The 14,124-nt window shown below is 35.1% G+C and overlaps 1 protein-coding gene, 2 long non-coding RNA genes and 2 pseudogenes across 3 annotated transcripts in view; 3 read left to right on the forward strand and 2 right to left on the reverse strand.

The window, feature by feature from the left end:
- LOC124448063 overlaps window positions 1-350 on the forward strand; it is a 49,724-nt gene extending 49,374 nt beyond the window's left edge. The window contains exon 4 of the mRNA XM_046999075.1: window positions 120-350. Coding sequence (XP_046855031.1) covers window positions 120-350 — 231 coding nt within the window. The remainder of the gene's footprint in view (window positions 1-119) is intronic.
- A 4,332-nt stretch (window positions 351-4,682) lies between these two features.
- On the forward strand, window positions 4,683-9,720 carry LOC124448893. Its single transcript, XR_006949314.1, has 2 exons — window positions 4,683-4,719; window positions 9,670-9,720. It is a non-coding gene; the product is annotated as an uncharacterized LOC124448893 (long non-coding RNA).
- LOC124448853 lies at window positions 5,531-7,396 on the reverse strand (annotated as a pseudogene).
- A 914-nt stretch (window positions 9,721-10,634) lies between the features above and the next one.
- Window positions 10,635-12,828, reverse strand: LOC124448064 (annotated as a pseudogene).
- Window positions 12,829-13,039: 211 nt separating this feature from the next.
- On the forward strand, window positions 13,040-14,104 carry LOC124448894. The gene is made up of 3 exons (XR_006949315.1): window positions 13,040-13,092; window positions 13,611-13,741; window positions 14,051-14,104. It is a non-coding gene; the product is annotated as an uncharacterized LOC124448894 (long non-coding RNA).
- The last annotated feature ends 20 nt before the right edge of the window (window positions 14,105-14,124 follow it).

Here is a 14,124-nt window from a genome sequence, read left to right on the forward strand (position 1 = left end):
AAAAAATTGAGATTTACATTATAATATATTGTACTTGTTGTTAGTAAAGTACACTTTAATAGTTTGTACTAAAAGGAAAATATTGTTAAATATTGCCTAAGTTCTTGTTGATTATTTAGGAGAGTCAATCAGATGAAGGTAGTGCACTTTGCAATGATAAATGCAAGTATAAAAAAGAAGCCTTGGAACTCAAAGAGAGGGTAAAAATGCTGAAAAATCGGATGAAAAGACTTAATGAGCAAATTGACAATGGCAATGGTAAGCTTGAGGAAAATTTACTTCATTTGTATTTTGAAATCAATGCTTTCTCTGCTTTTCAGTTTTGTCTTCCAAAATGGAGAAATTTGTAAATTGCTTGTTCTATTCAGTATATTTTGGATTTGAAATTTAGTATTTGGGTGAAAAGCAACAACTCAATATTACGTAGTGTCATCAACCTTTAGAAGGTTATGATATATCGTTTTAAATTTATAGATTTAGAACTTAATGTTTGTAAATGTAAATCGTCCAGGTTGGTATAGTCCTGAGAAGGACTGTTTTTGTTGTTGTTTTGACTGACGACGTTTCGACAACCTTAGCGGTAGTCATCTTCAGAGTCAAATGAGGAGTAAACGTCAGGTTAGCCGTATTTGTTATCTGGGTCTTACGTCATTGTATTGTGTGTACAGGAAATGTGAAATAGCGTATCAAAGAGACTTGTCAGAGACAACCAAAGACGAGATCAGAAGCAGGATAGCCTCCACTTTAAAATCGTCCTCTATACGTGACAACAACTTGACAAAGGACGAACAACAAGCACTCAAACGACTAAAACACGACAACAACATCGTCATTTTACCAGCAGACAAAGGACGCGTGACTGTGGTCATGAACAGGAATGATTACTTCAACAAAACGAGACCCAACACCATCACTAGTACGCAAACTAAACAGCAAGATCTTCTCGATGAGAAAATCTAACATTATATCTGAACGTATTTACTATCGACTTAGATGTTCAGTACCACGACCACCCAGACTATACGGACTACCAAAACTTCACAAACCACAAATACCCATGCGACCAATTGTATCATTCTGTGGTTCGCCCACTTACGAACTCTCAAAGTACTTGACTGACATACTGCAACCACTTACAAACAAATCCAAACACAAGCTGCAATCCACTGAAACTTTCATTAAAAAACTGAGCACTGTACAAATACCGGACAACTATATACTAGTGTCTTTTGATGTGAAATCACTGTTCACCAGTATTCCACTTAATCTGGCACTTACTTGTACAAAATTCCTCATTACAAACACCACGGACGTACTGCCATTACCGACAGAAGACATTATGGAGCTACTGGAGCTCTGCCTCACCTCCACTTACTTCCAGTACAAAGGTACACACTACAAACAATTACATGGAACAGCAATGGGCTCACCCGTTTCTGTTGTAGTTGCTGAAATTGTAATGCAATCTATAGAGGAACGGGCGCTCACGACTTACAAACATGCACTACCTTTTTGGTTTCGCTACGTAGATGACACAATCACAGCACTGCATGCAGACGAGATTGATGACTTTCTCACTCACATCAACAAACACAACAGCCAAATACAATTTACCAAAGATGTTGAAGAAAACGGAACTCTTCCTTTTCTCGACTGTTTGGTAAAACATGACAATCAAAAACTACGAACAACAGTTTATCGCAAGCCAACACATGCTGACAAGGGATTATGTGCTTTGTTATAATAGTTTCTTTGTAGAAACTATTATAACAAAGCAATTCCATGAAGCCCATGGATGCTTTCGTTCATGATGAAAGAGTCATATTGTATAAGGAGGCTCGCGTTCATCACGAGAGAGCTATGAGAAAGTTACATTGTAAAAGGTAAAAAGTAAAAACGTATAAACATGCTTAGAGTTTGTTTAAATTATAATTCAAAAAGGCAGAAATTGTTTGAACCTTTAAAGTATCCTTGGACGTTCTAGTTTCTTTAATGAGAAGAATTCTTGTAAAGAAAAAGACAAATTTTAAAACAAAAATCCGTTTTCGGTCCGTGCCTCCCGATACCCGTGATAGTTGAGCACTAGAGCGTCGCATGTTAACTAAGAGAACCACATAATCCTTGTTTGTTTGCCATGAAGCATATGGATGGTTTGCTCGTGATACATGAGAAACAGTAAATGGGAGAGTTAAATCAGAAAGATATAAAGCGATAAAAATGGTATAAAACATTTTTAAGGTTGTCTTTAATTATAATTGTCACATAAAGACAGGGTCATAAGAAGTTAATTGAAACATTGCTTGGTTTTTTTATGAGAGGAAAACAAAAAGACAAAATTCGAAAGCGAAAAAAACTCCGTTTTCGGTCCAGGCTTCCCGATACCTCCTTAAGCTCAAGGCACTAGAACGCCGCATGTTAACGTTTCTTTAGGAGATTTCGGCCCCACCACGCTATCCTACTTGGAGGATGCCAATAGCAAGCTTCCGCCCATCACACCCTGAGATCACCTGCGATAGGCTTTGCTCAGGATACACAGGGAGAGTGCGGTCGCCACCGATGTGTGGGTCCCTAAGCCACTGCATACTATATTGCACCCAGCTAGTTGACATCTCCTATATGAAGTTTTAGCTTTATATATATATAGCAAAATTTTAAGGCGTACGAAAGTTGTGGGATGATTGTTATCGTAACTGCGCATGCGCAGATGATTTCTTCGATAATTTGCGACAAAGTGAGTTAATTGACACAAATGTAGTGCAAATACGTATAGTTGGTCGTTGTCATGACTATGAACAACTACTCGAGTGGACTGCGCGTGCTCGAGCGCATGCGCAGATGATTTCTCTATTAAATTGTTACTAAGCATGTTATTTACTTCAAAATTGGTGCTAGTAGATGCATTTCGTCGTTGCCACGACCATGAACTTGTGTATCTCGTCAAGTTGACTGCGCATGCTCAATAATACTGCGCATGCGCAGTTGATTTTCTTAAAACTTGTGACTGAGCGAGCTAATTACTCCAAAATCGGTACTAGTACATCCAGTTGGTCGTTACCATGAGCTTAGAGAGTTGTGGTTGACAACACATGCTCAGATTCTCAATTAATTTGTGACAGAGCGAGCTCTGAAATTGGTGCTTGTAAATGCGCTGAGCAAGTTTTCAATCATATATTTTTGGAATGCTCTTTGTCTTCTTAATCTAGTTTTGACAAATGCATATGAAACTCTTCAACACTTTGTTACGGCACTCCTAATATCCGTGACAACGTTAAAAATGTTTTTTTATTTTCTCTATAACTTAATGCTTGTATATTGCATGTCATATTCAAGCTTTCCTTTGATTTGACGGAAAATGGTTTTTATTCACTCTTACACCTTCTGCCTTTATAATTATTCGATATGTATTTCTAAAATAATATTTACAAATGGCCGAAGAGAATCTTTTTATTTTATTGGCTCTCTTCTACGAAAACAATACTATGTCCGACCATTTGATTGCACGAATTTTGTAATTTGATCACGTTTTTTTGACACGTGTATTTACCATCGGAAAGATGGATTGCTTAAATGTACCTAGTTGCTTAGTCTAATTGGATCCATTGTTATCCTGTAATGTATACCCTTGTGAAACACCAATGACCGTACGTATTGTGTCTTGTATAACCTCTATTCTTGTTCTCCACTTCATCATCTATCCATATTTGTTGCTTTTTAGGTCTCAACTCAACACAACCCTTGTTTGAAGTTCCTAAAACCTTGATCTACCCAAGAAAGATCTCTGGTGGTAACATGTTAGGTATGGCTAGTGGTTGGTCATCGTCATTTGAGCCTTGTGACACCAGTTCAGTAGACGTTAATTGTCCTGAAGACGTTGAGGAGTTTTCTAGTAAAGCGTCGCCTAAACACATTGTTCACAAAGCAATTATTGTTTATCAATCTCAACATTCAAATGAAGAACATAAATTGGAGCATGAATGCAATTTGCCTTCTCTTCAACCATACGTTAAGAAAAAAGCTCAAGCACTTTACATGCTTAAAGAGAGAGACGACAAAAGCAAATTGATGCCACATCTTGAAAAAATTCCTCAATTATTAAAGACCAACAAGACAAAAATCAACATGAATACTTTACAAGTTTTCCTATATTTTGTCGAAAGATTAAGACATTTTGGAAAATACGATCTTGCTTTTGAACTGTTGGATAAATTTAAATCCGAAGAATCTAGTTATGACAAATCTTGGTATTTTAATATTCTCGGTCTTTTATACTATGACACCGGGAAGTATAGCAAAGCTAAACATCATCACGAAAAAGCTCTGAAAATTCAAAAACAATCTTTAGATCCAAATCATGTTGATATTGCTGGGTCTTTAAAAAATCTTGGTTTGGTGTTTTATGGAACTGGAAAATACGACAAAGCAATAGAGTTTTACAAAAATGCTCTAGCGATTCGAAAACAATCTTATGTCCAAATCACGTTTATGTCGCTGCGTCTTTAAACAATCTTGGTAATGTACTTGAAAAAACTGGAAAATACAACAGAGCTCTAGAGTTTCATGAAAAAGCTCTTGAAATTAAAAAACTAGCGTTAGGTCCAAATCATGTTGATCTCACCTCGACTTTAAACAATCTTGGTTTGCTTTTTTCTAAAAATGGAAACTATGACAAAGCTACAGAGTTTTACGAAAAAGCTCTGGAAATTCAAAAACAATCGTTAGGTCCAAATCATGTTGATGTCGCTGCGTCTTTAAACAACCTTGGTTTGGTGTTATATGAAACTGGAAACTACGACAAAGCTATAGAGTTTTACGAAAAAGCTCTGGAAATTCAAAAACAATCGTTAGGTCCAAATCATGTTGATGTCGCTGCGTCTTTAAACAACCTTGGTTTGGTGTTATATGAAACTGGAAACTACGACAAAGCTATAGAGTTTTACGAAAAAGCTCTGGAAATTCAAAAACAATTGTTAGGTCCAAATCATGTTGGTGTTGCTGCGTCTTTACACAATCTTGCTTTGGTGTTTGATAAAACTGGAAACTACAACAAAGCAATAGAATTTTACAAAAAAGCTAAGGAAATTCGCAAAAAAACGTTAGGAACTAGTCATGTTGATGTCGCTAAATCTTTTAAAAAATCTAGGTGTGATGTATTATGAATAGAACAAAGCTTTAGAGTTATACTTTAGTAGCTACGTGTTTCAAAGAAAATTGTGCCTTCCAAATTATGTTAAACCTATTTTTAAGTCAACTCCCCTCTCCCTGAGAAGGAATTTTTGGTACTGAACAAAACGTTTGCAGTTTACATTTTGTGAGGTAAAATGAACCTAAAGATGTAATGGTCCTTTTCTATATAGTTTCACTGATATCTAGTCAAAAAACTTGCTCTACATCCAGGAATCATCCTAACTAGAACTTATAACTGCCCTGAATCTGACATTTCCTTTAGACTTTATTTCTAAAGAAAATTGATTTTATGTTATAACCAAGTAGTAATTTTTGTTGTATGATTCACAAAAATATTAAAGTATATTGGGATGACAGAATTTTATGACATAAATTTTGTTGAATAAATACTGTCCTGTTAGTTTTTCATATTCTTTGATACGTTCAGTAGTTTTTTACCAAGCTCCATAAGCCTATGACCATATTCTAAGTTCTTATAATTTCCAGGGGGTACACCTATCATACCAAACATACCACCCCACCATGCTGCAGCCAATATTCCTGTACTGTCACTATCTCCACCATGAAACATAGAACAAGAACACAATTGAAACCAGGAATCTTTAGCCATCATCAAAGCATCGTAAGCAATCATTGGTGCATCATGACCACTGGACCCACCCCAACCTGCATAACTCACAGATTTATAAAAAGCATCACGTTCAGGTATGTTATACATCACTGGAAACTTTGGTTCACTGGTTCCATTTGTTAATCCCGTAGTTCAAGATATGACTCCCAACTGTTTTAAAGTAGCCCCAAGATTTCTTGTTTTCTTCTACATCACGACCAACCTTCTCAATGTATTCCCAAACTTTGGGTAAAACACCTAAAAGTCCTGCACCCCAACTTTTTGGAGGTATCTTCTGTATAGCATACGCTGTAAATAAAGCTGCAGTAACAGCCCCAAGATAACCTATAATTAAAATCATTATCTTTAAAGATTGCTAATTTCAGGTCACTTACATTATGATGACCCTATTTACATAATAGCAGCATTTTGATATGGATCATGGATTCAATGGCTGTAGTAGTGAAGATATTAAAGCAAAACAGCAATGACATTTCAAAGAGTTTTTAGGAGACAGAAATTTGGAAATGTGGAAAAGTGATAAAAAGGATGGATCAAAGATATGGTGATTAAAAGCAAGCAATGTTAGAAAGATGTAGGCATTTGAGATGTGGTTCTAGAGAAGGATGGATTGCATAGACTTATGCAAACCTAAGGTCAACCATCTTTTATTTTATTTATAAATTGATATTAGATAAAAGGATATGAAACATTCATGGTAATGGCTTGTTCAAGTAAGTAATCGAAGGAAGAGTTGAAGGTAAAACATCTAAAATAAGCAAAAGGATTAAAAAGCTAAATTACTATAAGATGTGTTAAAATGAAAAGAAATGCAGATAACAGGAAAACCTGGCAAACTGTATACAAAGCAACACTTGTTGATAGACAGAACACTAGACATTAGTGAGTTGATAATTGAGACATGATCTGAAATCGTTGCTTTATTATGAAAGGTGAATACCTGTGGGATGATTATGAGTCATCCTTCCACTTTCAACAGCAATTTAAATTAACATTTCAATTTGATCTTCACAAGGAAACATCAAACCTATACACATAGATCTCATAGCTGCACCACATCCTCCACCTCGCTCATTGAATGGTATAATGTAACCTTTTTCTTCAAGAGGTCGTAACATAAAACATGCCTTTGTTGTGGTCTAACCAGGAGCTCTTTCCCACATATCCTCAGCACATGTCTTCTTGTACTTTGTAGCCATAATGCTCAATAACTCTTCCGTTGTTGTCCATTCAGAAACCAACGCTTCTGCTGTAGCAATGTGTAGTACAGTGTCGTCACTAACCCTCCATCCTTTAATGTCAATTTTATTAAGTCCTCCGAGTTTTTCTTGTTCTTCATGAATTTGAGTAACACTGTAACAGAATTCCTACAAACCATTCTTATAACCTAGAGCATTCCCCACTCCACTGAGAACCATAACTTCTTCGTATTTCTCGGATACTTGATAATTCGACAAGATTTTCATAAGCGATTTTTAATGTTTACTTCAGGATATTTTCATGAACGCTTAACATGGGTTTTTGAAACGCGGAAAACAGCAGGCTTACCTCAACTTATAAAAACAAAAATCTTTTCTTTGCTTTCTTTCAATATTGTTTCAAACTATTCTGTTTAGATTTAGACGAGAGCGTTGGAAGGCTGGGACTGTTATTTTGAAATCCTTAATCTTTACCCGATTCCACGATCTTTAATCTGATTAACATGTTGCTTGTTGCAAAGATACGTTAAGAGTTGAAAAAACTTTTTAGCCATAATATTCGAAAAATGGCGTTTGCATTGGTGAATTTTTACAACGAAAATGCATGGGATATCATTCCATTTACTAACATCATTTTTTAAGATGAAAATATTTCGAAAGACAAAGATTAACTTAAAGGATTCAAAACGTTAGTCATGTGGGGTGATGGAAAAACAAAGGGAAACGGCAAGTCGAGGGAATTTCCTGCAGAGATAATAGAGGTTTCAGGTTAGTATTTTTAGTCTGTTGTAGAATTTTTTGTAAAATTTCTAAAAGCTTGTATAATTCAGCCAAAAAGCTAATTGCTAGTGCATCGAGCTCTTTCTCTTTATCATCATTTCTTTCATGAAACATCTTAGCTTTGCTATATTTCTGTAAATTTCTGTGTGAAAATCTATTTGTTTGTTTCTCTGTCTTGTTTGTAGAAATAGTCATAGTTGATATGAAGGTTGCTTTATAATTCAACCTGCTTTTTAGGAGGGAAATACTTTCTGATAAAAGCCTTTGCTCAAATGTTGTTCTTTCTTCTACATAGCAAGTTCAATTACAATACTGACAATAAGGATGTGTCTATTTCCCAGATTTTAACTTGCTTGCTCTTAAATACATGTTTGACAATACATTAAACTCAAACTTTGTTACGGCACTCGTAATATCCGTGACAACGTTAAAATGTTTTTATTTTTCTATAAATTTGTACCTGCGTATTGCATATCATATCCAAGCTTTCCTTTGATTTGACGGACAATGGTTTTTCTTCACTCTTACACCTTCTGCCTCTAAAATTAGTCGATCTGTATTTCTAAAATAATTTTTATGAATGCAAGAAGAGAATCTTTTTATTTTATTGGTTCTCATCTACAAATACAATAACATGTCCGACTATTTGATTGCACGAATTTTGTAATTTGATGACGTTTTTTTGACGCGTGGGTTAACCATCGGAAAGATGGATTGCTTAAATGTACCCAGTTGTTTAGACTAGTGGGATACATAGTTATCCTGTAATGTATACCCCAGTGAAACACCAATGACCATACGTAGTGTGTCTTCTATAACCTCTATTCTTGTTCTCCAATTCATCATCTATCCATATTTGTTGCTTTTTAGGTCTCAACTCAACACAACCCTTGTTTGAAGTTCCTAAAACCTTGATTTACCCAAGAAAGATCTCTGGTGGTAACATGTTAGGTATGGCTAGTGGTTGGTTATCGTCATTTGAGCCTTGTGAACACCATTTCAGTAGACGTTAATTGTCCTGAAGACGTTGAGGAGGTTGCTAGTAAACGTCGCCTAAACACATTGTTCACAAAGCAATTATTGTTTATCAATCTCAACATTCAAATGAAGAACATCAATTGGAGCATGAATGCAATTTGCCTTCTATTCAACCATACGTTAAGAAAAAAGCTCAAACACTTTACATGCTTAAAGAGAGAGACGACGAAAGCAAATTGATGCCACATCTTAAAAAAATTCCTCAATTATTAAAGACCAACAAGGCAAAAATCAACATGAATACTTTACAAGTTTTCCAATATTTTTTCGAAAGATTAAGACATTTTGGAAAATATGATCTTGCTTTTGAACTGTTGGATAAATTTAAATCCGAAGAATCTAGTTATGACAAATCTTGGTCTTTTAATATTCTCGGTCTTTTATACTATGACACCGGGAAGTATAGCAAAGCCAAAAATCATCACGAAAAAGCTCTGAAAATTCAAAAACAATCTTTAGATCCAAATCATGTTGATATTGCTGTGTCTTTAAAAAATCTTGGTTTGGTGTTTTATGGAACTGGAAAATACGACAAAGCAATAGAGTTTTACGAAAATGCTGTAGCGATTCGAAAACAATCGTTATGTCCAAATCACGTTTATGTCGCTGCGTCTTTAAACAATCTTGGTAATGTACTTGAAAAAACTGGAAAATACAACAAAGCTCTAGAGGTTCACGAAAAAGCTCTGGAAATTCAAAAAAAGTCGTTAGGTCCAAATCACGTTGATGTCGCTGCGTCTTTAAACAGTCTTGGTATGGTGTTTGATAAAACTGGAAACTACGAAAAAGCCATAGAAGTTCACGAAAAAGCTCTGGAATTTCGAAAACAATCGTTAGGTCCAAATCATGTTGATGTCGCTGAGTGTTTATACAATCTTGCTGAGGTGTATACTCAAACTGAAAACTACGACAAAGCTGTAGAGTTTCATGAAAAAGCTCTTGAAATAAAAAACTAGCGTTAGGTCCAAATCATGTTGATCTCACCTCGACTTTAAACAATCTTGGTTTGCTTTTTTCTGAAAATAGAAACTATGACAAAGCTATAGAGTTTTACGAAAAAGCTCTGGAAATACAAAAACAATCGTTAGGTCCAAATCATGTTGATGTCGCTGAGTGTTTTAACAATCTTGCTGCGGTGTATTCTGAAACTGAAAACTACTTCAAAGCTATAGATTTTTACGAAATAGCTCTGGAAATTCGAAAACAATCGTTAGGTCTAAATCATGCTGATGTCGCTACGTCTTTAAATAATCTTGGTTCGGTGTATGATAAAACTGGAAACTACGACAAAGCTAAAGAGTTTTACGAAAAAGCTCTGGAAATTCGAAAACAATCGTTAGGTCCAAATCATGTTGATGTCGCTGCGTCTTTAAACAACTTTGGTTTGGTGTTATATGAAACTGGAAACTACGACAAAGCTATAGAGTTTTACGAAAAAGCTCTGGAAATTCAAAAACAATTGTTAGGTGCAAATCATGTTGGTGTCGCTGCGTCTTTACACAATCTTGCTTTGGTGTTTGATAAAACTGGAAACTACGACAAAGCATTAGAATTTTACAAAAAAGCTAAGGAAATTTGCAAAAAAACGTTAGGAACTAGTCAGGTTGATGTCGCTGAGTCTTTTAAAAAATCTAGGTGTGATGTATTATGAAACTCGGGAATATAACAAAGCTTTAGAGTTATACTTTAGTAGCTACGTGTTTCAAAGAAAATTGTGCCTTCCAAATTATGTTAAACCTATTTTTAAGTCAACTCCCCTCTCCCTTAGAAGGAATTTTTGGTACTGAACAAAACGTTTGCAGTTTACATTTTGTGAGGTAAAATGAACCTAAAGATGTAATGGTCCTTTTCTATATATAGTTTCACTGATATCTAGTCAAAAAACTTGCTCTACATCCAGGAATCATCCTAACTAGAACTTATAACTGCCCTGAATCTGACATTTTCCTTTAGACTTTATTTCTAAAGAAAATTGTTTTTATGTTATAACCAAGTAGTAATTTTTGTTGTATGATTCACAAAAATATTAAAGTATATTGGGATGACAGAATTTTATGACATAAATTTTGTTGAATAAATACTGTCCTGTTAGTTTTTCATATTCTTTGATATGTTCAGTAGTTTTTTACCAAGCTCCATAAGCCTATGACCATATTCTAAGTTCTTATAATTTCCAGGGGGTACACCTATCATACCAAACATACCACCCCACCATGCTGGAGCCAATATTCCTGTACTGTCACTATCTCCACCATGAAACATAGAACAAGAACACAATTGAAACCAGGAATCTTTAGCCATCATCAAAGCATCGTAAGCAATCATTGGTGCATCATGACCACTGGACCCACCCCAACCTGCATAACTCACAGATTTATAAAAAGCATCACGTTCAGGTATGTTATACATCACTGGAAACTTTGGTTCACTGGTTCCATTTGTTAATCCCCGTAGTTCAAGATATGACTCCCAACTGTTTTTAAAGTAGCCCCAAGATTTCTTGTTTTCTTCTACATCACGACCAACCTTCTCAATGTATTCCCAAACTTTGGGTAAAACACCTAAAAGTCCTGCACCCCAACTTTTTGGAGGTATCTTCTGTATAGCATACGCTGTAAATAAAGCTGCAGTAACAGCCCCAAGATAACCTATAATTAAAATCATTATCTTTAAAGATTGCTAATTTCAGGTCACATTATGATGACCCTATTTACATAATAGCAGCATTTTGATATGGATCATGGATTCAATGGCTGTAGTAGTGAAGATATTACAGCAAAACAGCAATGACATTTCAAACAGTTTTTAGAAGACAGAAATTTGGAAATGTGGAAAAGTGATAAAAAGGATGGATCAAAGATATGGTCATTTAAAGTGAGCAATGTTAGAAGGATGGAGGCATTTTAGATGTCGTTCTGGAAAATGATGGATTGCATAGACTTATGCAAACCTAAGGTCAACCATCTTTTATTTCATTTATAAATTGATATTAGATAAAAGGATATGAAACATTCATGGTAATGGCTTGTTCAAGTAAGTAATCGAACGAAGAGTTGAAGGTAAAACATCTTAGAAAAGCAAAAGCATTGAAAAGCTAAATTACTATAAAGGTTTGTTAAAATGAAAGGAAATGCAGATAACAGGAAAACCTGGCAAACTTTATAGTAAGAAACACTTGTTGATACACAGAACACTACACTTTAGTGACTTGATAATTGAGACATGATCTGAAATCGATGCTTTATTATGAAAGGTGCATACCTGTAGGGTGATCATGAGTCATCCTTCCACTTTCAACAGCAATTTCAATTAACATTTCAATTTGATCTTCACAAGGAAACATCAAACCTATACACATGGATCTCATAGCTGCACCACATCCGCCACCTCGTTCATTAAATGGTATAATGCAACCTTTTTCCTCAAGAGGTCGTAACATGAAACATGCCTTTGTTGTGGTCTGCCCAGGAGCTCTTTCCCACATATCCTCAGCACATGTCTTCTTGTACTTTGTAGCCATAATGCACAACAACTCTTCCGTTATTGTCCATTTAGAAACCAACGCTTCTGCTGTAGCAATGCCAATGTGTAGTACAGTGTCGACACCAACCCTCTATCCTTTAAGGTCAATTTTATCAAGTCCTCCGAGATTTTCTAGTTCTTCATGAATTTGAGTACCACTGTAACAGAATTCCCACAAACCATTCTTATAACCTAGAGCATCCCCCGCCCCCTCCACTAGTTCGACAGTATTTTCGACCGTATTTTTAATGTTTACTTCAGGGTATTTTCATGAACGTTTAACATGGATTTTTGAAACGCGGAAAACACCAGGCTTACCTCAACTTATAAAAACAAAAATCTCTTCTTTGCTTTATTTCAATATTGTTTCAAACTATTCTGTTTAGATTTAGACGAGAGCGTTGGGAGACTGGTACTGTTATTTTGAAATCCTTAATCTTTACCCGATTCCATGATCTTCAATCTGATTAACATGTTGCTTGTTGGAAAGATACGTTAAGAGTTGAAAAAACTTTTTCAGCGATAATATTCGAAAATATGGCGTTTGCATTGGTGAATTTTTACAACGAAAATACATGGATATCATTCCATATTCTAACATCATTTTTTAGGTTGAAAATATGTCGAAAGACAAAGATGAACTGAAAGAATTCAAAACGTTAGTCATGTGGGGCGATGGGAAAACAAAGGGAAACGGCAAGTCGAGGGAATTTCCTGCAGAGATAATAGAGGTTTCAGGTTAGTATTTTCAGTCTGTTGTAGAATTTTTTGTAAAATTTCTAAAAGCTTGTATAATTCAGGCAAAAAGCTAATTGCTAGTGAATCAAGCTCTTTCTCTTTGTTATCATTTTTTTCATGAAAATCTTAGCGTTGCTATATATCTGTAAATTTCTGTGTGAAAATTTATTTGTTTATTTCTCTGTCTTGTTTGTAGAAATAGTCATAGTTGATATGAAGGTTGCTGCTATCAATTCAACTTACTGCTTTTTTAGGAGGGAAATACTTTCTGATAAAAGCCTTTGCTCAAATGTTGTTCTTTCTTCTACATAGGAATAGTTCAATTACAATACTGACAATAAGGATGTGTCTATTTCCCAGATTTTAACTTGCTTGCTCTTAAATACATGTAGTAATACATTAGGCCAAACTTTGCATAAGGTTGTTTCCTTATAATTTCAGGCATGCTACTGCTTCCAATTGAAAATTATTATTTTTTAATAGTTGTTAAATAGTCATCCATTATTTTGTATAAACAGATAGTAAAGATTATTTGCTCAAGACAATGAGAAAAGAAGAAACTTTCTCTATAAATACTGGCAAAGGGTGTCACAAAAGAATTCACAAAGCAAAGTTTACAATTGAAAATGAGAGTGAATCAGATGATGTGGTGAGTTTCCTGAAATATTACATTGACCACATTTTGTTTATATGGTGTTTACTGCATGTTTCTCAATTATTGCTGCCATCATCTATAGTTAGCACTCATGTCACTAATGTGATGATGCATTCATGGAAATTTGTTAAGTACTCCATATGGTATTCATGATTCAAATGTTATTAGCTACTAATTCTATGTTTGAAGGTCTGCATTGCTGAACAAGGCTATGAGCCTAAGAATTTAAATGAGAAGTAGTAGCTAATAACAAACTTTTCAAACAACATGTATAAAATTTTGTATTGTTGTTCTTGTTACCAGCAGGAGCACAGTATTCATAAAAAGCTAAAGGCATCCAGGGCAAAGAAAACAGAGCCTTGCTGCTCAGCCAGTCT

The sequence above is a fragment of the Xenia sp. Carnegie-2017 genome, unplaced genomic scaffold, assembly GCF_021976095.1.
Source record: "Xenia sp. Carnegie-2017 unplaced genomic scaffold, XeniaSp_v1 HiC_scaffold_23, whole genome shotgun sequence".
Taxonomy (NCBI): Eukaryota; Metazoa; Cnidaria; class Anthozoa; order Malacalcyonacea; family Xeniidae; genus Xenia; species Xenia sp. Carnegie-2017.